At 51.8% G+C, this 17,086-nt stretch overlaps 1 protein-coding gene across 1 annotated transcript; it reads right to left on the reverse strand.

The window, feature by feature from the left end:
* Positions 1–3,494: 3,494 nt before the first annotated feature.
* SERPINA12 (serpin family A member 12) lies at positions 3,495–14,703 on the reverse strand (the record flags this gene model as incomplete). The annotated part of the gene is made up of 4 exons (XM_081290175.1): positions 14,058–14,703; positions 12,000–12,270; positions 5,083–5,230; positions 3,495–3,686 (listed from the first exon to the last, which is right to left on the reverse strand). Exons 1-4 carry the CDS (start codon positions 14,689–14,691, stop codon positions 3,495–3,497), a joined length of 1,245 nt encoding a protein of 414 aa, XP_081146301.1. The 5' UTR covers positions 14,692–14,703.
* Between the last annotated feature and the right edge of the window lie 2,383 nt (positions 14,704–17,086).

Raw genomic sequence — 17,086 nt, forward strand, 5'->3', positions numbered from 1 at the left:
AAACTTGTCCTTTTTCTCCACATCCTCTCCAGCATTATTATCATTTGTATTGCTGATGGCTGTCATTCTGATTGGAATGAGATGACCTATTGATTTGCATTTCCCTAATTACTAATGATATTTGTCAGCCATTTGTGTTTCTTCTTTTACAACATATCTGTTTAGTTTACTCTCCCATTTATTGATTAGGGAGATGGTGTTAAGTTTTTTGAGTACTTTATATATTCTGGATACTAATACTGTGTCAGAACAATAGTTAGAAAAGATTGTCTCCTATTTTGTAGGTTCTTTCTTCACACTCTCAATTATTTTCTTTACTGTGTAGAAGCTCTTTATACAATGCCACCTTGTCAGTTGATTGCCTGAGCTTTGGGGATTCTATTGAGGAAATTGTTGCCTACACTTAGATTTTGGAGTATCGACCCCATGTTTTCTTCTAGCACTTGCAAAGTTTCTTGTCTAATTTCTAGATCTTTGATCCATTTGGGGTTGACTTTCATGCACTTGAGAGACAAGGATCTAGTCTCATTCTTGTACTTATGTAATAACCAGTTTCCAGCATGGTTTGTTTAAAAGGGTGGTTCCCCACCCCCCACACCCACCCCCATCCAAATGTATGTTTTTTGGCACTTTTTACAAGGATCAGATGACTGTAGACGTGTGGGTTTGTCTCTGTGTCTTCTGTTTTGTGCGGCTCTGTCTGTTTCTGTGCCAGCACTATGTGTTTTGTTACTGTAGCTCTGTAGTATAATTTGAAGTCAGATATTATGATCCCCAAGCCTTGCTTTTTTGGCTTAGAATTGCTTGGGCTGTTCTAAGTCTTTTATTCTTCCAAATGAATATCAGAACTGTTTTTTTTTTCTAGTTCTATGAAGAACGTCATGGGTATTTTAATGGGATTGAATTGAATGTGTGTATTCAGTGTAATGGAAGGAATGTGTTGAATATATAATGTATATTCCTTTGGGGAATATGGCCGTTATAACAATATTAATTCTGCCTGTCCATGAACATGGGCAATCTTTCCATCTTTGTCTTCAACTTTCTTCAGGGTGCTCTAACTTTCATTGTAGAGGTCTTTCACCTATATAGTTAGATTTATTACTGGGGTTGTTATTTTCTTTTTGGGCTACTGTGAGTGGGATTGTTTTCCTGATTCTTTTCCAGTGAACTCATTATTGGTGTTTAGGAAAGCTGTTGATATTTGTATGCAGATTTTGTATTCTGCTGCTTTATTGAAACTGTGTATCACTCTGGCTGTCGGGTGGAGCATTCTGGACCTTCTAAGCATAGGATCATATCATCGGCATTGATAACTTTGATTCTCCCTTTCCTATCTGTATTCCTGTCATTTCTTCTCTTGCCGAGCTGCTCTGGCCAGAATTTCAAGTACTCTATTGAGTAGGAGTGGTAAGAGTGGACATCCTTTCTGGTTCTTGATTTTAGAGCAAATGATTTCAGCTTTTCCTCGTTCACTCTATGATGATGGCTTTAGGTTTGTGGTCCGTAACCTTTATGACATTGAGGTAGGTCCCTTCTATCCTTAGTTTCTTCAGTGTTTTTTATTATGAATGGATGCTGAATTTTGTTGAAAGCTTTCTATGTATCTATTGAGATAATGATGCAGTTTTTGTCCTTGATATGATTTATGTGGTGAATCACATCTATTGATTTTCATATGTCAAACTATGCACAATTTCTATTTGAAAAATGAATTGGTATTTTATATACCATTAATTACCCTGGAAAACACACCTATATGCAGTTGTAATTAATCGTACAGCATAAAAACACATGAGATCTCAGCATTTGGAATTCTCCCCAAATGTCACATCCCCGTGAAAGCCTTTCCTCAATCCCCATACTTAATGAGATCCTGCTGTCCCGTTCTCTCAATGGCCCCGATCATCCTTTATTATGCTCCCTGGAACTGTGATCACAAATTTACAGTTGTAGTCATAGTCAAGTAACCACACACCAAAGATTTCTGAGTGCTTCTGTTTCTCCCACTGGATATGAACACCAGGAAGACAGGAACCAAGTCTGCTTGTATCAGCAGCGAGCCAGAGATCGCAGACCATGAATCCTGGCTCACTGCAGGATGGACTGCATCCTAGGTAGGTTGAAGGGACATGCAGAGCCACTAGGCATCCTCATACATGGAGGTGAGGGATGATGCTTGGAAGGTGGAGGAAGGTTTATTAAGAGGTCAAGATGAACTGGGAATTAAAGGATGAGTAGGAGCTTGTAAGGCAGGAGGAGGGGGATTCCCATAGATTGGGCAGATGCAAATGACTGCAGGGTAGCTTTTAGAAAACAGTGGGTCACCTTAGGGGCTCAAGGAAGGTTTGGCTGGAGACTATGACTGCTCTCCACTGAACAACTGGGTGCCAGGAACTCTCAATGCAGTCTCACATGATTCTCAGAGCTCCTCAGCCTTGGGAGGTCCCTATCATGTGTTCTCTTCCAACAAATGAAGAAACTGAGGCTCAGAGCAGTTAAGTAACTTACCAAGGCCACTGGTCACTAAATTACTTTCCTGGTAGTGCTATGTCCCCAGTTACATGCCTGAGATGACCCCTGATGGTTTCTGTGGCCCTCTAGTGTCTTTCCACATCCACCCTTGGCTGGGTCAGGGGAAATGTGACGATGTGAAGAGGTCATATAGAGTCCCGGCCTGGGCTCCAGGGCCCGTGGGTGCCCAGGACAGAGCTGCTTTCTGGATCCACAGGTGCTGGAACAATCTCTGGGAGGAGCTGCTCTGTTAGGGTGGGCTCCTCCCCTTCCAGCACATGCACACACTGGAACACCGGAAATAGACAAAGCTGCTTTGAGTCCTGGCTGCTACCCCGGTCACTCTCCTCATGCTGCCCAAGAGCTGGGCCACTCCCGACGTTTTGCTGTCCACCTGGAAGCCTGGCCCCCCGTGACTGCTCTGGATGTACAGTCATGCAGTAGATATAACAAAGACTCGTATTCACGACTCTCCAAGGGGAACTGACACAGGGTGCTGTCCTTCTTAGAGCCCCACGGGGGAAGGTCATGATCCTCCTCTCAGAAAAGGGAAAGAGAAGCTCAGAGGGGGTGTGGCTTTCACAAAGACAACTTATCCAGGACGTGAACTCGGGTCACTCTCATGCCAACCCTAGGCACTTGCTGTGGCTCACACCTTCCCCCAAATACCCACCTCAACCCACAGACTTGGCATGGGGAGGAGCGTTTGTTGATTGAAAAACAAAGGCCCTTTGCCTGCCAGGGAGGGGACACTGGCAAGTGGGTGCAGTGTAGTGCATGGTCCCCAAGTCTGAGAGGGCGAGGAGGGATCCCCAGGAGGTGATGGAGCACAGGAGTCCCAAAAGCCCATGGTGGTGCTCACTGGGCACCCTTGGGAGATAGTGACCATAGGGACTGGGTTAGAATGTGCCTGGGGCCTCCAGCCCAAGGAGGTTCAGCCTCAGGCCATGGTTGAGTGCTGCAGGCAGCAGGATGACCCTTTATTTACCAGAAGGGTTAACAATCTTTGCCAAGAAGATCATGGAAGGTGTGAGTTTCTCATAGATCATCATCATGAAGGGTCTGTTCAACTTGACATTTTGTGGAGTCTCCATGGGCAGTGTCTGCGCTCCAGAGCCTGCGGCCCCTTCTGTCCCCTTCTCGTCCATCTTCAGCTCAGCCTTGTGCACAGCCTGCGGGAATCAAGAGCGAGGTCAGTGCCTGCCAAGACACTCAGAGGCCATGATGGGCAGAAGCAAGAGACCAGAGAGGGAGACAACTTAGGCAAAGTTATTCGGCACAGCTGTAATGTGCCAAGGTTCCCGGCTTTTCTGCTGTCATTGTGGAATGATATTTGACAAACAGATGCAGCCTGAAGATGGTGTATATGTGTGTGTGTGGGGGGGGGAGGTCAGTGATAACAGGGAGACAGGGGGCTAATTACCCTTCCCATAAATTTCAGGGGACCTTCAATCATGATAATGGCAGAAAGGGTCTATGGAGTCTTAGCTCAACCTGGTGGATGGTTGAGAGGGAGGCAGATTCCAGATTAGCCTCTGGAGATGTCTCAGGCCCCAGATCCACCCCAGTGGTCCCAGCATCTGTGACCAGGTGACGGGTTCTGGAGAATGGAGGGTCCCTTGTGAGACACCGACAAACTTCTTTCTTGTCTACAAAATTCCAACAATTTTCCTTGCAGGAAACTGGCCAGTATCCTCTGCTAGCGTCAGGGGTGCCCGGATACCTCACTAGATGAGAGAAAGGAGCCGTGGAACTCAGTGAAGGCCGTGGGAAGGGGAAGCTGGCGGGCTTCAACATTTGGGAACTCTCCAAACTAAAGTAGAAAAACTCAACAGCTAGAAAATTCTATCGGCTACGTGTTTCTTTCTTCTTGCTAGCTGGAAGATAAAGCTGAATCTGTCTTCAGATTCAAAACAGTTGGCTCAGCTTGGTCACCCATATTGCTCCTGGAGTGGCTGGAGCCTCCCTTCACCCACAGGTACCAGCCCTCACCTGCTGCCTTTGGCCACGCCCCTCCCTCCCATGGACCATCCCCCACACTCTACTCGGACTCTGAAATCCTTCCCCTTGCCTTGCTCTTTTCACTCCAAAGTAGGTATGCTGGACAATACACAGGGCATTCAGTCAAATTTGAATTCAAGATAAGTTATGAATACATTTAACCAAAAATATGTCTCATGCAATAATTTTTATGCTTAAAAAAAACCCATTGTGTATCTGAATATCGAATTTAACTGAGTGTCTCCTATTGTCCCTGCTAAATCTGGTGCCCCACCTGCCCCGTGCTCTAGGCCTGATAAATGTTCCAGGATCTGATCAGTTTGTTGCATTGAATCAGCTTTCAACCAAGAGAGTGGCAGTTCCAGTGCTAAAGACTGGAATCAAAGGCTTGAAGAGGCCTTAGGGTCTTCCCTGGACCACAGAGCTGGTCGGGGGAGAGCCAGACTCCAGCCCCGCCTGTGTGGCAAGTGGCAAGTCTGCTTCCTCCCTGGCCTGGCCCCTGTGCGGTGTCTCTGCCAGGCAGTGTGGCGCGCCCTCTGCTGGAGAGCAGCGGCAGGGCAGCCTTACCTCGCTCACTTTGAGGCTGCGGTAGGGGGAGATTCGGGTGAGGTCACCATTCTCCTCAAAGATTTTACTGATGCCCAGTTGGGAGAGAGTGTTCTTCAGGTTATAGGTACCAGAGATGTGGAGCCTGGGCACGAACACATTGACAACCCTTGGGGAGTTAAAATGACAGGCGTGAGCAGAAAAGTCCTACTTGGGCAAAAAAGAAAGATGACAGTCATCGCACCCAGGACCAGGTCCTCTCTTCTTCTCTGCCTGTCCTCTGTCCCTCCCCCTGGAATCTCATTCAGTCCTAGGACCTGGAATACCAAGAGCCGGCCAGACGACTCCCAAGTCTACCTTTCCACTCATTCATTCATTCAGCAAATACTTATTAAGTGCCTGCTGAATACCAGATGCTGTTCTAGGTGCTTGAGATGAACCTGTGAACAGAACAGGCAAAGATCCCTGCCCCTGACCCGTGTTCCAGCAGGGAGGACAGATCATGGAATGGACACAGTGAAAAGCACTGTGGGCATATTCGCAAATGCGGGAGGCGGCAAGTGCTACAGGAAAAAATGAAATATAAACCAAATTTCAGGGACGCTGGGCAAATCTTGAAGGAGACAGGGACCCAGGCGAATGGGCCTTTTCCCTGAAGGGAAACTGGAAACCCAGTAGAGTCTCCACTAGAGGAGTGACACGGTCCCTTCAGGGCTTAGAGGGGACCCTCTGTCCACTCCATTAAGAGCACCCTCCTGGTATTGGGGTGGGGGTGAGTGAGGAGGTGATGCAGGGTGACACCCTCCACGGCAGTCAGGTGTTGGGGTCACAGTGGTGGAGGCAAGAGGCCAGGTTCCAGAGTCACTTTACAGCAGGGCCAGCCGAGATTCCTGACAGGCTGATGGAAGGGCTCAGGGGAGCCATAGATGGAGGGCGACTCCCGGGTTTTAAATTGAGCGGGTGGTCCTGGGAAGGCCCCGCAGCGGGGCGCAGGATGGCAGTCTAGACAGGGCAGGCTAAGATCCTATTAGACTCCCCAGAAAGTGGGGGGATGCTGGGGAAACAGGCAGAGTCAGGACCCTGGATTCAGGTGAGAGATCTGGCAGCCTGGGCCTGGTGGTGGGGGATGGTGCTGAAGCCCAGGGCGCTGCACGCTGAGGGGGAAATCCCAACAGGATCCGGGCAGAGGCCAGAGCCCATGGCCCTGAGCCCAGCACAGGAGAGGAGGAGGAGCCCGCGGGCAGACAGAGCTGGTGCTGTGGGAGGAGCTCACGGGAGACAGAGCTGGTGCTGTGGGAGGAGCTCACGGAAGACAGAGCTGGTGCTGTGGGAGGAGCCCACGGGCAGACAGAGCTGGTGCTGTGGGAGGAGCTCACGGGGAGACAGAGCTGGTGCTGTGGGAGGAGCCCACGGGCAGACAGAGCTGGTGCTGTGGGAGGAGCTCACGGGGAGACAGAGCTGGTGCTGTGGGAGGAGCCAACGGGAGACAGAGTTGGTGCTGTGGGAGGAGCCAACGGGAGACAGAGCTGGTGCTGTGGGAGGAGCTCACGGGGAGACAGAGCTGGTGCTGTGGGAGGAGCCCACGGGCAGACAGAGCTGGTGCTGTGGGAGGAGCTCACGGGGAGACAGAGCTGGTGCTGTGGGAGGAGCCCACGGGCAGACAGAGCTGGTGCTGTGGGAGGAGCTCACGGGAGACAGAGCTGGTGCTGTGGGAGGAGCCAACGGGAGACAGAGTTGGTGCTGTGGGAGGAGCCAACGGGAGACAGAGCTGGTGCTGTGGGAGGAGCTCACGGGGAGACAGAGCTGGTGCTGTGGGAGGAGCCCACGGGCAGACAGAGCTGGTGCTGTGGGAGGAGCTCACGGGGAGACAGAGCTGGTGCTGTGGGAGGAGCCCACGGGCAGACAGAGCTGGTGCTGTGGGAGGAGCTCACGGGAGACAGAGCTGGTGCTGTGGGAGGAGCCAACGGGAGACAGAGTTGGTGCTGTGGGAGGAGCCAACGGGAGACAGAGCTGGTGCTGTGGGAGGAGCCAACGGGAGACAGAGCTGGTGCTGTGGGAGGAGCCAACGGGAGACAGAGCTGGTGCTGTGGGAGGAGCCAACGGGAGACAGAGCTGGTGCTGTGGGAGGAGCCAACGGGGAGACAGAGCTGGTGCTGTGGGAGGAGCTCACGGGAGACAGAGCTGGTGCTGTGGGAGGAGCTCACGGGAGACAGAGCTGGTGCTGTGGAAGGAGCCAACGGGAGACAGAGCTGGTGCTGTGGGAGGAGCTCACGGGAGACAGAGCTGGTGCTGTGGGAGGAGCTCACGGGGAGACAGAGCTGGTGCTGTGGGAGGAGCTCACGGGAGACAGAGCTGGTGCTGTGGGAGGAGCTCACGGGGAGACAGAGCTGGTGCTGTGGGAGGAGCCCACGGGCAGACAGAGCTGGTGCTGTGGGAGGAGCTCACGGGAGACAGAGCTGGTGCTGTGGGAGGAGCCAACGGGAGACAGAGCTGGTGCTGTGGGAGGAGCCAACGGGAGACAGAGCTGGTGCTGTGGGAGGAGCTCACGGGAGACAGAGCTGGTGCTGTGGGAGGAGCCAACGGGAGACAGAGCTGGTGCTGTGGGAGGAGCCCACGGGCAGACAGAGCTGGTGCTGTGGGAGGAGCTCACGGGAGACAGAGCTGGTGCTGTGGGAGGAGCTCACGGGGAGACAGAGCTGGTGCTGTGGGAGGAGCTCACGGGAGACAGAGCTGGTGCTGTGGGAGGAGCTCACGGGGAGACAGAGCTGGTGCTGTGGGAGGAGCTCACGGGAGACAGAGCTGGTACTGTGGGAGGAGCTCACGGGAGACAGAGCTGGTGCTGTGGGAGGAGCCAACGGGCAGACAGAGCTGGTGCTGTGGGAGGAGCCAACGGGGAGACAGAGCTGGTGCTGTGGGAGGAGCTCACGGGAGACAGAGCTGGTGCTGTGGGAGGAGCTCACGGGAGACAGAGCTGGTGCTGTGGGAGGAGCTCACGGGAGACAGAGCTGGTGCTGTGGGAGGAGCCCACGGGCAGACAGAGCTGGTGCTGTGGGAGGAGCCAACGGGGAGACAGAGCTGGTGCTGTGGGAGGAGCTCACGGGAGACAGAGCTGGTGCTGTGGGAGGAGCTCACGGGAGACAGAGCTGGTGCTGTGGGAGGAGCTCACGGGAGACAGAGCTGGTGCTGTGGGAGGAGCCAACGGGAGACAGAGCTGGTGCTGTGGGAGGAGCCAACGGGCAGACAGAGCTGGTGCTGTGGGAGGAGCCAACGGGGAGACAGAGCTGGTGCTGTGGGAGGAGCTCACGGGAGACAGAGCTGGTGCTGTGGGAGGAGCTCACGGGAGACAGAGCTGGTGCTGTGGGAGGAGCTCACGGGAGACAGAGCTGGTGCTGTGGGAGGAGCCAACGGGAGACAGAGCTGGTGCTGTGGGAGGAGCCCACGGGCAGACAGAGCTGGTGCTGTGGGAGGAGCTCACGGGGAGACAGAGCTGGTGCTGTGGGAGGAGCTCACGGGGAGACAGAGCTGGTGCTGTGGGAGGAGCTCACGGGAGACAGAGCTGGTGCTGTGGGAGGAGCTCACGGGGAGACAGAGCTGGTGCTGTGGGAGGAGCTCACGGGAGACAGAGCTGGTGCTGTGGGAGGAGCTCACGGGAGACAGAGCTGGTGCTGTGGGAGGAGCTCACGGGAGACAGAGCTGGTGCTGTGGGAGGAGCCAACGGGAGACAGAGCTGGTGCTGTGGGAGGAGCCCACGGGCAGACAGAGCTGGTGCTGTGGGAGGAGCTCACGGGGAGACAGAGCTGGTGCTGTGGGAGGAGCTCACGGGGAGACAGAGCTGGTGCTGTGGGAGGAGCTCACGGGAGACAGAGCTGGTGCTGTGGGAGGAGCTCACGGGGAGACAGAGCTGGTGCTGTGGGAGGAGCTCACGGGGAGACAGAGCTGGTGCTGTGGGAGGAGCTCACGGGAGACAGAGCTGGTGCTGTGGGAGGAGCTCACGGGGAGACAGAGCTGGTGCTGTGGGAGGAGCTCACGGGAGACAGAGCTGGTGCTGTGGGAGGAGCTCACGGGGAGACAGAGCTGGTGCTGTGGGAGGAGCTCACGGGAGACAGAGCTGGTGCTGTGGGAGGAGCTCACGGGGAGACAGAGCTGGTGCTGTGGGAGGAGCCAACGGGGAGACAGAGCTGGTGCTGTGGGAGGAGCTCACGGGGAGACAGAGGTAGTGCTGCCAGGTAAAGCAGGCCCCAGCAGGAGGCTGGCGTTTCTGGCAAGTGGAGAAGGAGGAGCCCTAAACTGGCCCTGGACCCCCCAACATGGGCACCCTGGGTAATGATGGGAAGGAGCCCTGAGGATGAAAGGATAGGAGATGGGGACAGTGACTTGAGGGGACAAAGCTTCAGGCTTTACCTGCAGAGGGGAGATCAGAGTGGAGTGATACCTAACAGGGAAACAACAGCCTTTGGGACTCCCTGCAGGCCCACCTCACACCTGCTCTGTGTTTCCTGCACAGAAGCCACTCTGTGAGCTGAGAGCCATCCCTGGGCCCCCGATCCAAAAACTAATGGCATCTGGATCTCTGATGGAGATAACTCAATAGGGATCAGAAGCGTTGCTGAGAAGCAAGGAGAGAATTTCCAGGGCGACATCACTGAGCTGTCAGAGGACACAGGATCCCAGGTGCTAGTGGGGAGATCAGCTTTAGTGACTTCCAAGTGAAGCTGGAAAACTTGGACCAGTGCTGGAAGGTGAGATGAGATTTTTAGTCTGGGATGGGACTCTCAAATTTTATTATCAGTAAAAAGGGCAAATTCAAAGCCCCATCAGCTCTGTGCCTACTGAAGTTGAAGCTTTGTTTCCCCTACGAAAACAAAAACTGAGTTTTTGCTCTGGGGAGTCAGAGCAGCAGAATTTGTAGGCTAAACTCCAACCTATAATTTGTGGATGTATTTTAATTGTGCATCTGTTGATGTGGTTACTTCTCTTTTGGGGAAAGGGTGTTTTTCCCCCCTTTGGCCTCTCTTAGGCTGTCCAGTCTGGAGGGGACTACAGACAAAACTCACTGGAATAGCCCACCTGCTCTCTGCTCCCGTAGGGGACAACCAGAGGTCTGGGCTGGTCCTGCCTGCACTTGAAGACAACCCGACAACCTGACAGCCAGACTGAAAGAGTTCAGAAGGTAGGAACACTGCCTGTTGGGTTCTGATGACATGCAATCCCCCTGGGGACCTCAGGCAAGTCCCCTAGCCAGTAAGAAGCTCTGGGGTTTCCTATGGAGGAGGGGACATTACTGCCACTGGTCATTCCAGGCCACAGAGCTTAGGAGGCAGGATGTATTTGGTGAAAGGGATCCTCCTCTCATGGCCTTCTGCCAGGGAGGTCCCATCTCAAGTCATGGGGATGCTGGGAACAGTCTCATGGGGTGGGGGAGGCAGACCAGGTCCTAGGACAGGGAGGGGGGCCCTGGAAGAGACCCTGAGGGCAAGATGCACATGGACTTCATGAGAAGCTATTTAAGTTATTCCTGTCCTGTGAGGAGCTTTGTTTCCCTTGTCCCCAGGCCTCTGGGAAGGCTGGAGCCAACCTGCAGGAAACCTCAAAACATCTTTCCCACACCTGGGCAGGAAACAAAGGGAGGGCTGTGGGCCTCATCCTGAAGGCAGAGACATGGCAGCAGTATTCAGGAGCCTCTATGTGCAGTTAGGGGTGGCTCAATGGTCACAGTACACAAGCTGTAGAGGGCCAGGGAAAGGGAACTTGCAGTCCCCAGTGCTAGCACCAGAATGGCAGCCCTGTGAGAAATTGTCACAGATAACTTGGAGCTGCTCTGGGGCACCAGAAAAATGGTAGTGGACCCAACCACTGTGCTTTCAACAACGATGGCAATGGGACTGCAGTCCCTGTCACAGAGCCAGAAAGTACGGGTGAACTGAGGGCCAAGGGCCTGACATTCTTCCCATTTCTCACCTCCTTTCACTTTCCGTACCTCTCAGGCACCTAGAAAGGCACCCAAGACACCCCTGTGAACTCTACAACTTTGTGGACCACAGGCTGGAAGCTGCCCATCCCTTTGGGGCACCCCGTGTTAACAGATGCCTGCATTTCACGTCAGGGGGTGAGCTGCCATGCGGGGTTCCCCCTGAGGATAGAGACTACACTGCAGGACACCTGTCACTCAATAAGCCTGGGGTTCCAAGGATCTGCTGAGAGTTTTAGAGCCCTCCTTCTTCAACCAATCAGAAGGAGGGGGAAAGAAGTCACATTGGCGCATGGCCTCTTCGGAGGTCCTACAAGGCTGGCACTACTAAGGCCAAATCACAGAAGAGAACCCAGGCCTCACCCAAACCCCTATTTTTAATTCAGCTCCCACAGCAGGGAGGAGAGGCAGGGCTGGCAGAGCCCTCCTGGGGTAACCTGCCACTCAGCTCCACTTCCCCCAGTACTGGCATGATCAGAAGCATCTGGAACCAGAATTTCCCTGTCAGGAGCTTTCAGGTAACTAGATAGCAGAGCTGTGTTCTGCAGTTCCTTAAGGGTGCCTTCCCCCATGGATGCCCAGTCCACCCTAGCATCGTCTCTTTCTCTCTTGGTGCCTCCTCCTGGTGCCCAGGTCCCATAATCGTCATAGCAGATGCTCAGTAAAGACATCCATTGCTTCTCTCCCTTTCACACAGCCTTAAAGTCTTAGCTCAAATTCCACCTCCCCTGGGAAGCCCTCCCTGACCTCTACCACACTCCCACAGTTTTACTCCTCTCCAAGGTCAAGTGTTTCTGTGTTCTTACACTTCTCCAGTCTACCTCCTACCCTAACAGAAGTGTCTCAAAGAGCCCAGAAGAAGGCTTGGCCATGTGATAAGAGCTTAATAAATTCGGGATGAAAGAAATAAAGAGTGGCGGGGGGGGGGGGGGAGAAGCAAGACACTCCTTACACCAGGCTCCCTCTTTACCTTTTTGACATTAATCTTTTCCATCTGCCAAAAATGTTCGCCTGCAAGCCCTCCTCCAATTGCTTCATTTTGCCCTCCTCGGGAAGAACGAAGGTGGCCGTGATGTTCCCACTGTAGGGGATCTCCAGGAGCGTGCAGGACAGCTGGTCGTCATAGCCCACGTCATACATGCCTCCGTGGAACATCATGGGCACCTTCACTGTTTTGCTTTTGTCCACAAAGAAATTTTCCTCTCTAGTTTCTTTTGGATCAAATTTATGTTGCCACCTGGCTTAGGATTGAAAGGTAAAGTGAGATGAGTGTCCAGAGAGAAAAGAGGTGACCAGATCCAAATAATCACCAGCCTCTGTCCACGCAGATTCAGAAAAAGAGGTCTGGGTATTCTAGGGCACCAGGGAAGAACTCCAGGAGGCTGCCCTCTTCCTGTGCCCCGGATACTTCCTGTGAGATGGACTCAGGTCCAGTGGCATGTTCTCAAAGAAATGAGGATTAGGGATGAGGAGGTGAGGAGAGCAGTAAACTGCCCTGAGCAAAGGTTCTCCTGAGGCTGAGAAAGCCTGGAGATCATGTCCCAATCAGGGGGACTGGATTGCAATTAGTGGGGCTCTTTGGGTGTGACTTGAATGAAGATGCCTGGCTCTATTTCAAGTCATCCCTGACAAAGCCACTCTCGCCTGGGGCCAAGAAAACTAATGGGACACGCTGCCCTTGGGAGCTTGCTGGAGAGGAATGAACACTCAATTCTGGGTGTTTGATCTCTCTTTTTTGATCCTGAGGATGCTTTGACCCCCTCACACGTAAATGCAGATCTGTGTCTTTTCTAACCTGCTACCCTCACAGATCTCAGAATAGGTCCCTGGGAGCCAACCCCTGGGTTCAAATCCTGGCCTCGCTGCTCTAAAAGCATAACCTTGATAAGTGTCTCAATCTCCCTGGGCTTCAGTGTCCTTAATTTGAAGAATAAGGATATTGACTGATACCTTATAAGTTCACTTGGAGACTTGGTGGGATAAAGCAGCCAAGCTCAATAACTGGATATAGTGATCTTTGAGTGGATGGTGGTCACCATCAGCATTATTGGTGTCACTGTTGTTCCTGAGGTGATGTAGGGGATGTAAGCCCTTTGAGAAATCCCAAATTCATTTTTCTTTCCCTCTGGCTTAGACAGACTGTGATTTTGGATTTTCCCCCCTCAGTAACCATCAATTTCCTTGGGAAATTTGGGAGAACTGAACCATGGTATTGACAGCCATGGTATTGACAGTAGAGATCTTGTCTAAACTGAGGGGTGTTGGCCTCTGTGATTTTCACCTATTTTTGCCAACCTCTGCGTGTGCACATGGTATGTGAGTGGTCGTGTGCAGAGGGGGGAACGAAGGTCTATTTCAGGTTTTCTCTTAGACACAGGGAAGTCAGGCAATCTGATGAGGAGAATAAGGCAACCCCCAAACTCATCATCACCACCACCAAAACACAATCACCATCCTGGGCGTCAGCTTGGTGTAGTGGAAAAATACCCACCCAAGGCCAAGAGAGACGGGTTCCAATCCTGACTGTCACTGACTGGCTTTGAAACATGGATAAGTAATTAATCTGTCCCTGATTTTCATTTTTTTTCCCTCATCTAAGAAATGAAGATGAGAATGTCACTCCAACCACATCAACTAGTGTCATGTTAGGATAATCAGTGATAATGAAAATGGACATATAGAGAACAATTTAGACTTCACGAAGCACTTTTCACAAACATTTTCACCTCGATTCCCAAACACAACCAGATGGGTTATATGTAAATGGTATTCAATTTAAAGACAAAGAAAGTGACTACAGTGTTTATGATGACTAGCATCCACTCGATATTCACTATACCACTGAAACTTATCCAACTACATCTTTAAAAAGCCTTTTATGGTATCTATCAATATCCTAATTCTATGAAGTGAGAGATTCATTACGTAGAAATTCAAGGTCAAGAGCAAGCAAGAGGCCAACCCAGGTTTTTAATCCATGCCTGTTGGTCATCCTCTCCTCTCCACGCCAACATGTCTCAAACCTTACCTTGAAAGTAAATGAAGTTTGCCAGAATCATCACAGTGCCAGGGTCTATACTCCTGATCAGGTTGTTGATTAACCCCTGGGTTTTCTGACTGACATAGCTGTTGATCTGCTTCTGAGTATGTTCCAAGTCCTGGAAGTTGGTGGGCACGGTTTCTGCTTCATACATATTCTTGGTCTCTCTCAGGAAGTTCCGTTGTAGCTTCAGCTTCTGATCCAGGAACAGAACGTTTCCGACCGCCAGCTTGGTGTCCTGCTTCTCCTGGTTCAGCTTGCGGATGAGGTAATAAAACCCCTGGTGAAGGTCTCTGGCGGGCATCTCCCTGAAGCTGAAACCCTGCTTAATCTCTTCCAGGGTGGAGTCCTGGGCGCCCAGGGACAGCATGGAGAAGGCAGTGGAGATGCTCAGTGGGGAGAAGAAGATGTTCTGCCTGGAGCCTCTGGAGGCCAGCTTCTTGAGCAGCTTGAAGCCAAACTCCATGTTGCGCTTTGCCAGCTCATGGGCGATCCTCTTTGCTTTCAACCCTTGGGCTTGGCTCAGGTCTCCATAGCTAAGTCGAGAGACACCGGGCGAGAGGAGCCCTTCTGTGGCGAGGAGGCCAGCCAGAAACAGGGCCAGGCCCAGTGGGAGGTCCATTGTCCTTGGGGATTGTCCTGTTGAGTGGTAGATCTCAGGTTAGCAGAGAAAATCAAAGGAGATCCACTGTCCCACCTTACCCACGTGGAAGACCAGGTGGAAGAAGAAACGCAGCGACTAACAGGGGCTGTATGTAGAGGCTGCTGAGTGCTTTGACATCCAGGATGACATTTATAGCCTCCCCATATCTCCATTTTATAAGTGAGAGACCTGGGTGTTCCCTGGCACTGCACCCTTGCTCTGTCCCTTGTCTTTCTGGTCCTGGGCCCCTCAAGAGTGATAGCTCTTGTTCACTTCCCTCCCCATCTTATGGTAGCAGTGAATCCATTCCTTTGAGGAACATCTACTCTCCACCTCATCATAAGAATGCCCCACAGTGTGGCCATGGGACCCAGAACACGCCATCAAAATTCATCCTTTATGTCACACTGATTAAGAAATCAGAGTGTGACCAAAATCAAATTAACGGGTATCTTTCCTGGAGAATGCAAAGTTCTCTTAACTATGGGGTGATTGGCTTAATGATAAAGCCCCCCAAACTGAATGTGGTCCTGACTTCTACATGGAGAGAAGACAGGGAGAGATGGAAAGAGAGAAATGGACAGTGGCTCATCATGACATCTTTGGAGTCCTTGGATCAACCTTTACTGGATGCCCACGCACCCACCTTCATTTTTCTAAGTTATAAGAGCCAATGGATTTCAATTTTAGGGTCGAATGATTTGAGATGGACATTTTTTTTTCCTTATAACCAAAAGGAGTGTGACTAATGTGCAGAATTGGTGCTCTTTTGTGTAAGATCATGTGACCTCTAGGTGATGGACATCCTCTACAGGAGAAAGAACTCTGCCTCCAATAAACCTCCTCCCAAGGAAGGGAAGGGGTGGTGGCATGGAGAGGAAAAGCCACATCTTCCTGGCTGCAGGAGTGCTCTCTCATCAAAAGCCTTTCAGCTCTGACACCTCCCAATGGCACTGTGAGCCTTCTGGGGACAAGAATTTTGTTGGATGTTTTCCTTCCATCTCTCTCTCTCCTAAGGCTACAGAGAGCCACCAAAGCCTGATGTTCTACAATGTGTGTTGATTTTTCTGGTTGGGTACACTGCTTTCATTGGCTTTTACTAATTTACATGGAAAGCGAAGGCAGATCTCTTTGCTGGGTCCTCTGTTACATCACTTCCTGTGTCACCCTAACTGACATCTCCAGGAGTCTGTAATCCCCGGGAAAGGATGAGCTCCTCAGCAGGGAAGCTGTCCCTGGTTGCTTCAGACTGGTTTCCCTGGAAGCAGGTGCATGTCAGGGATTGACAGCTGTCTTAGGAAGAGGCTGCAGGAAGTGAGGGGATCAGGACCAGAAAAAGAAGGAGTAGACCCAGGATGCAGCCCCTGGTAACATCCAGCTCCACTCAGTCCTAGGGACAGGACTCTGGAGAGCTCCCTTTTGGAGTGCATCAGACAGCTGGTGACTGTGATCAATCCCCAGGGTGCAGGACATGACATATATAATTTCCTGGGACATTAACCACTATCAACTCCTCCTTCAAGCTGCCCAGGTGCCTCTACTTTTAGCTCCAAGGCAGGACCTGATTGGTGGAGGGCAATCTCCTTATCCTGCTACTGATTGGTCCAGGAGACCAGCCTAATCCAATGAGGGCAAGTTCAGGGAGGGGCATGTGACTCGAGTGGTCCAATGAGGGTGAGCTGTAGAACTGTTTGGTGGTTTGCTGGGAGTGCTGCCCTCAGTCTTTCCTGGATGTCCTGGGCAACAGACTGGCAGCTAGGGAGGGGACTCCACACTGCCCCAGGGGGAAGGGAAAACAAGGCAGAGCACAAAGAGGGCGCATGGCAGGGCTTTGCAGAGAAACTGGGGCCAGCGCCCACCCTCCCTGCACGCTGGCAGTGAGGTTGAGTTATGTGGTCAAGGAGCCAGAAGCATCTTGACAAATATTATGTGCATATATTTCAATGCCAGAACCATCAAGTGGGGGCTCCATGCTCTGGCCTTACGTCCTCGGGGGTTTGTGGCATTCTGGAAAGAATCTCCTGAGCCCAGGAGTTTTCTAAGCACCTTCCACTCTCCAGGACGATGTTTTGGTAAAAATTAAAAATAATTGGTGATGAGCCCAGACTCCATGGGTGATCTGAAAATAGATTGTAGGCGAGAAAAAGGTAGAATCCTTAATTATGTTTCAGATAAACAAAAGAAAATAGATAATGGAAAGGAGCCGATCTCAGGAGTTCCCAGGGCTGAACTGTGTTTTCCAAAGGCTGCCTGGATTAAAAATAGAAGTTTCTGTTATTCCCAGTGGATTGCCAGCCATGCCCTGTGCTGTTTCCCAATGCCTATGAGTAGAGAAGCTTGGACATGTCACTCAGTAGCTGGCAGGAGGGTTGCC

Source organism: Spermophilus citellus (genome assembly GCF_964194105.1).
Source record: "Spermophilus citellus genome assembly, chromosome: 4".
In the NCBI taxonomy this organism is placed as follows: domain Eukaryota; kingdom Metazoa; phylum Chordata; class Mammalia; order Rodentia; family Sciuridae; genus Spermophilus; species Spermophilus citellus.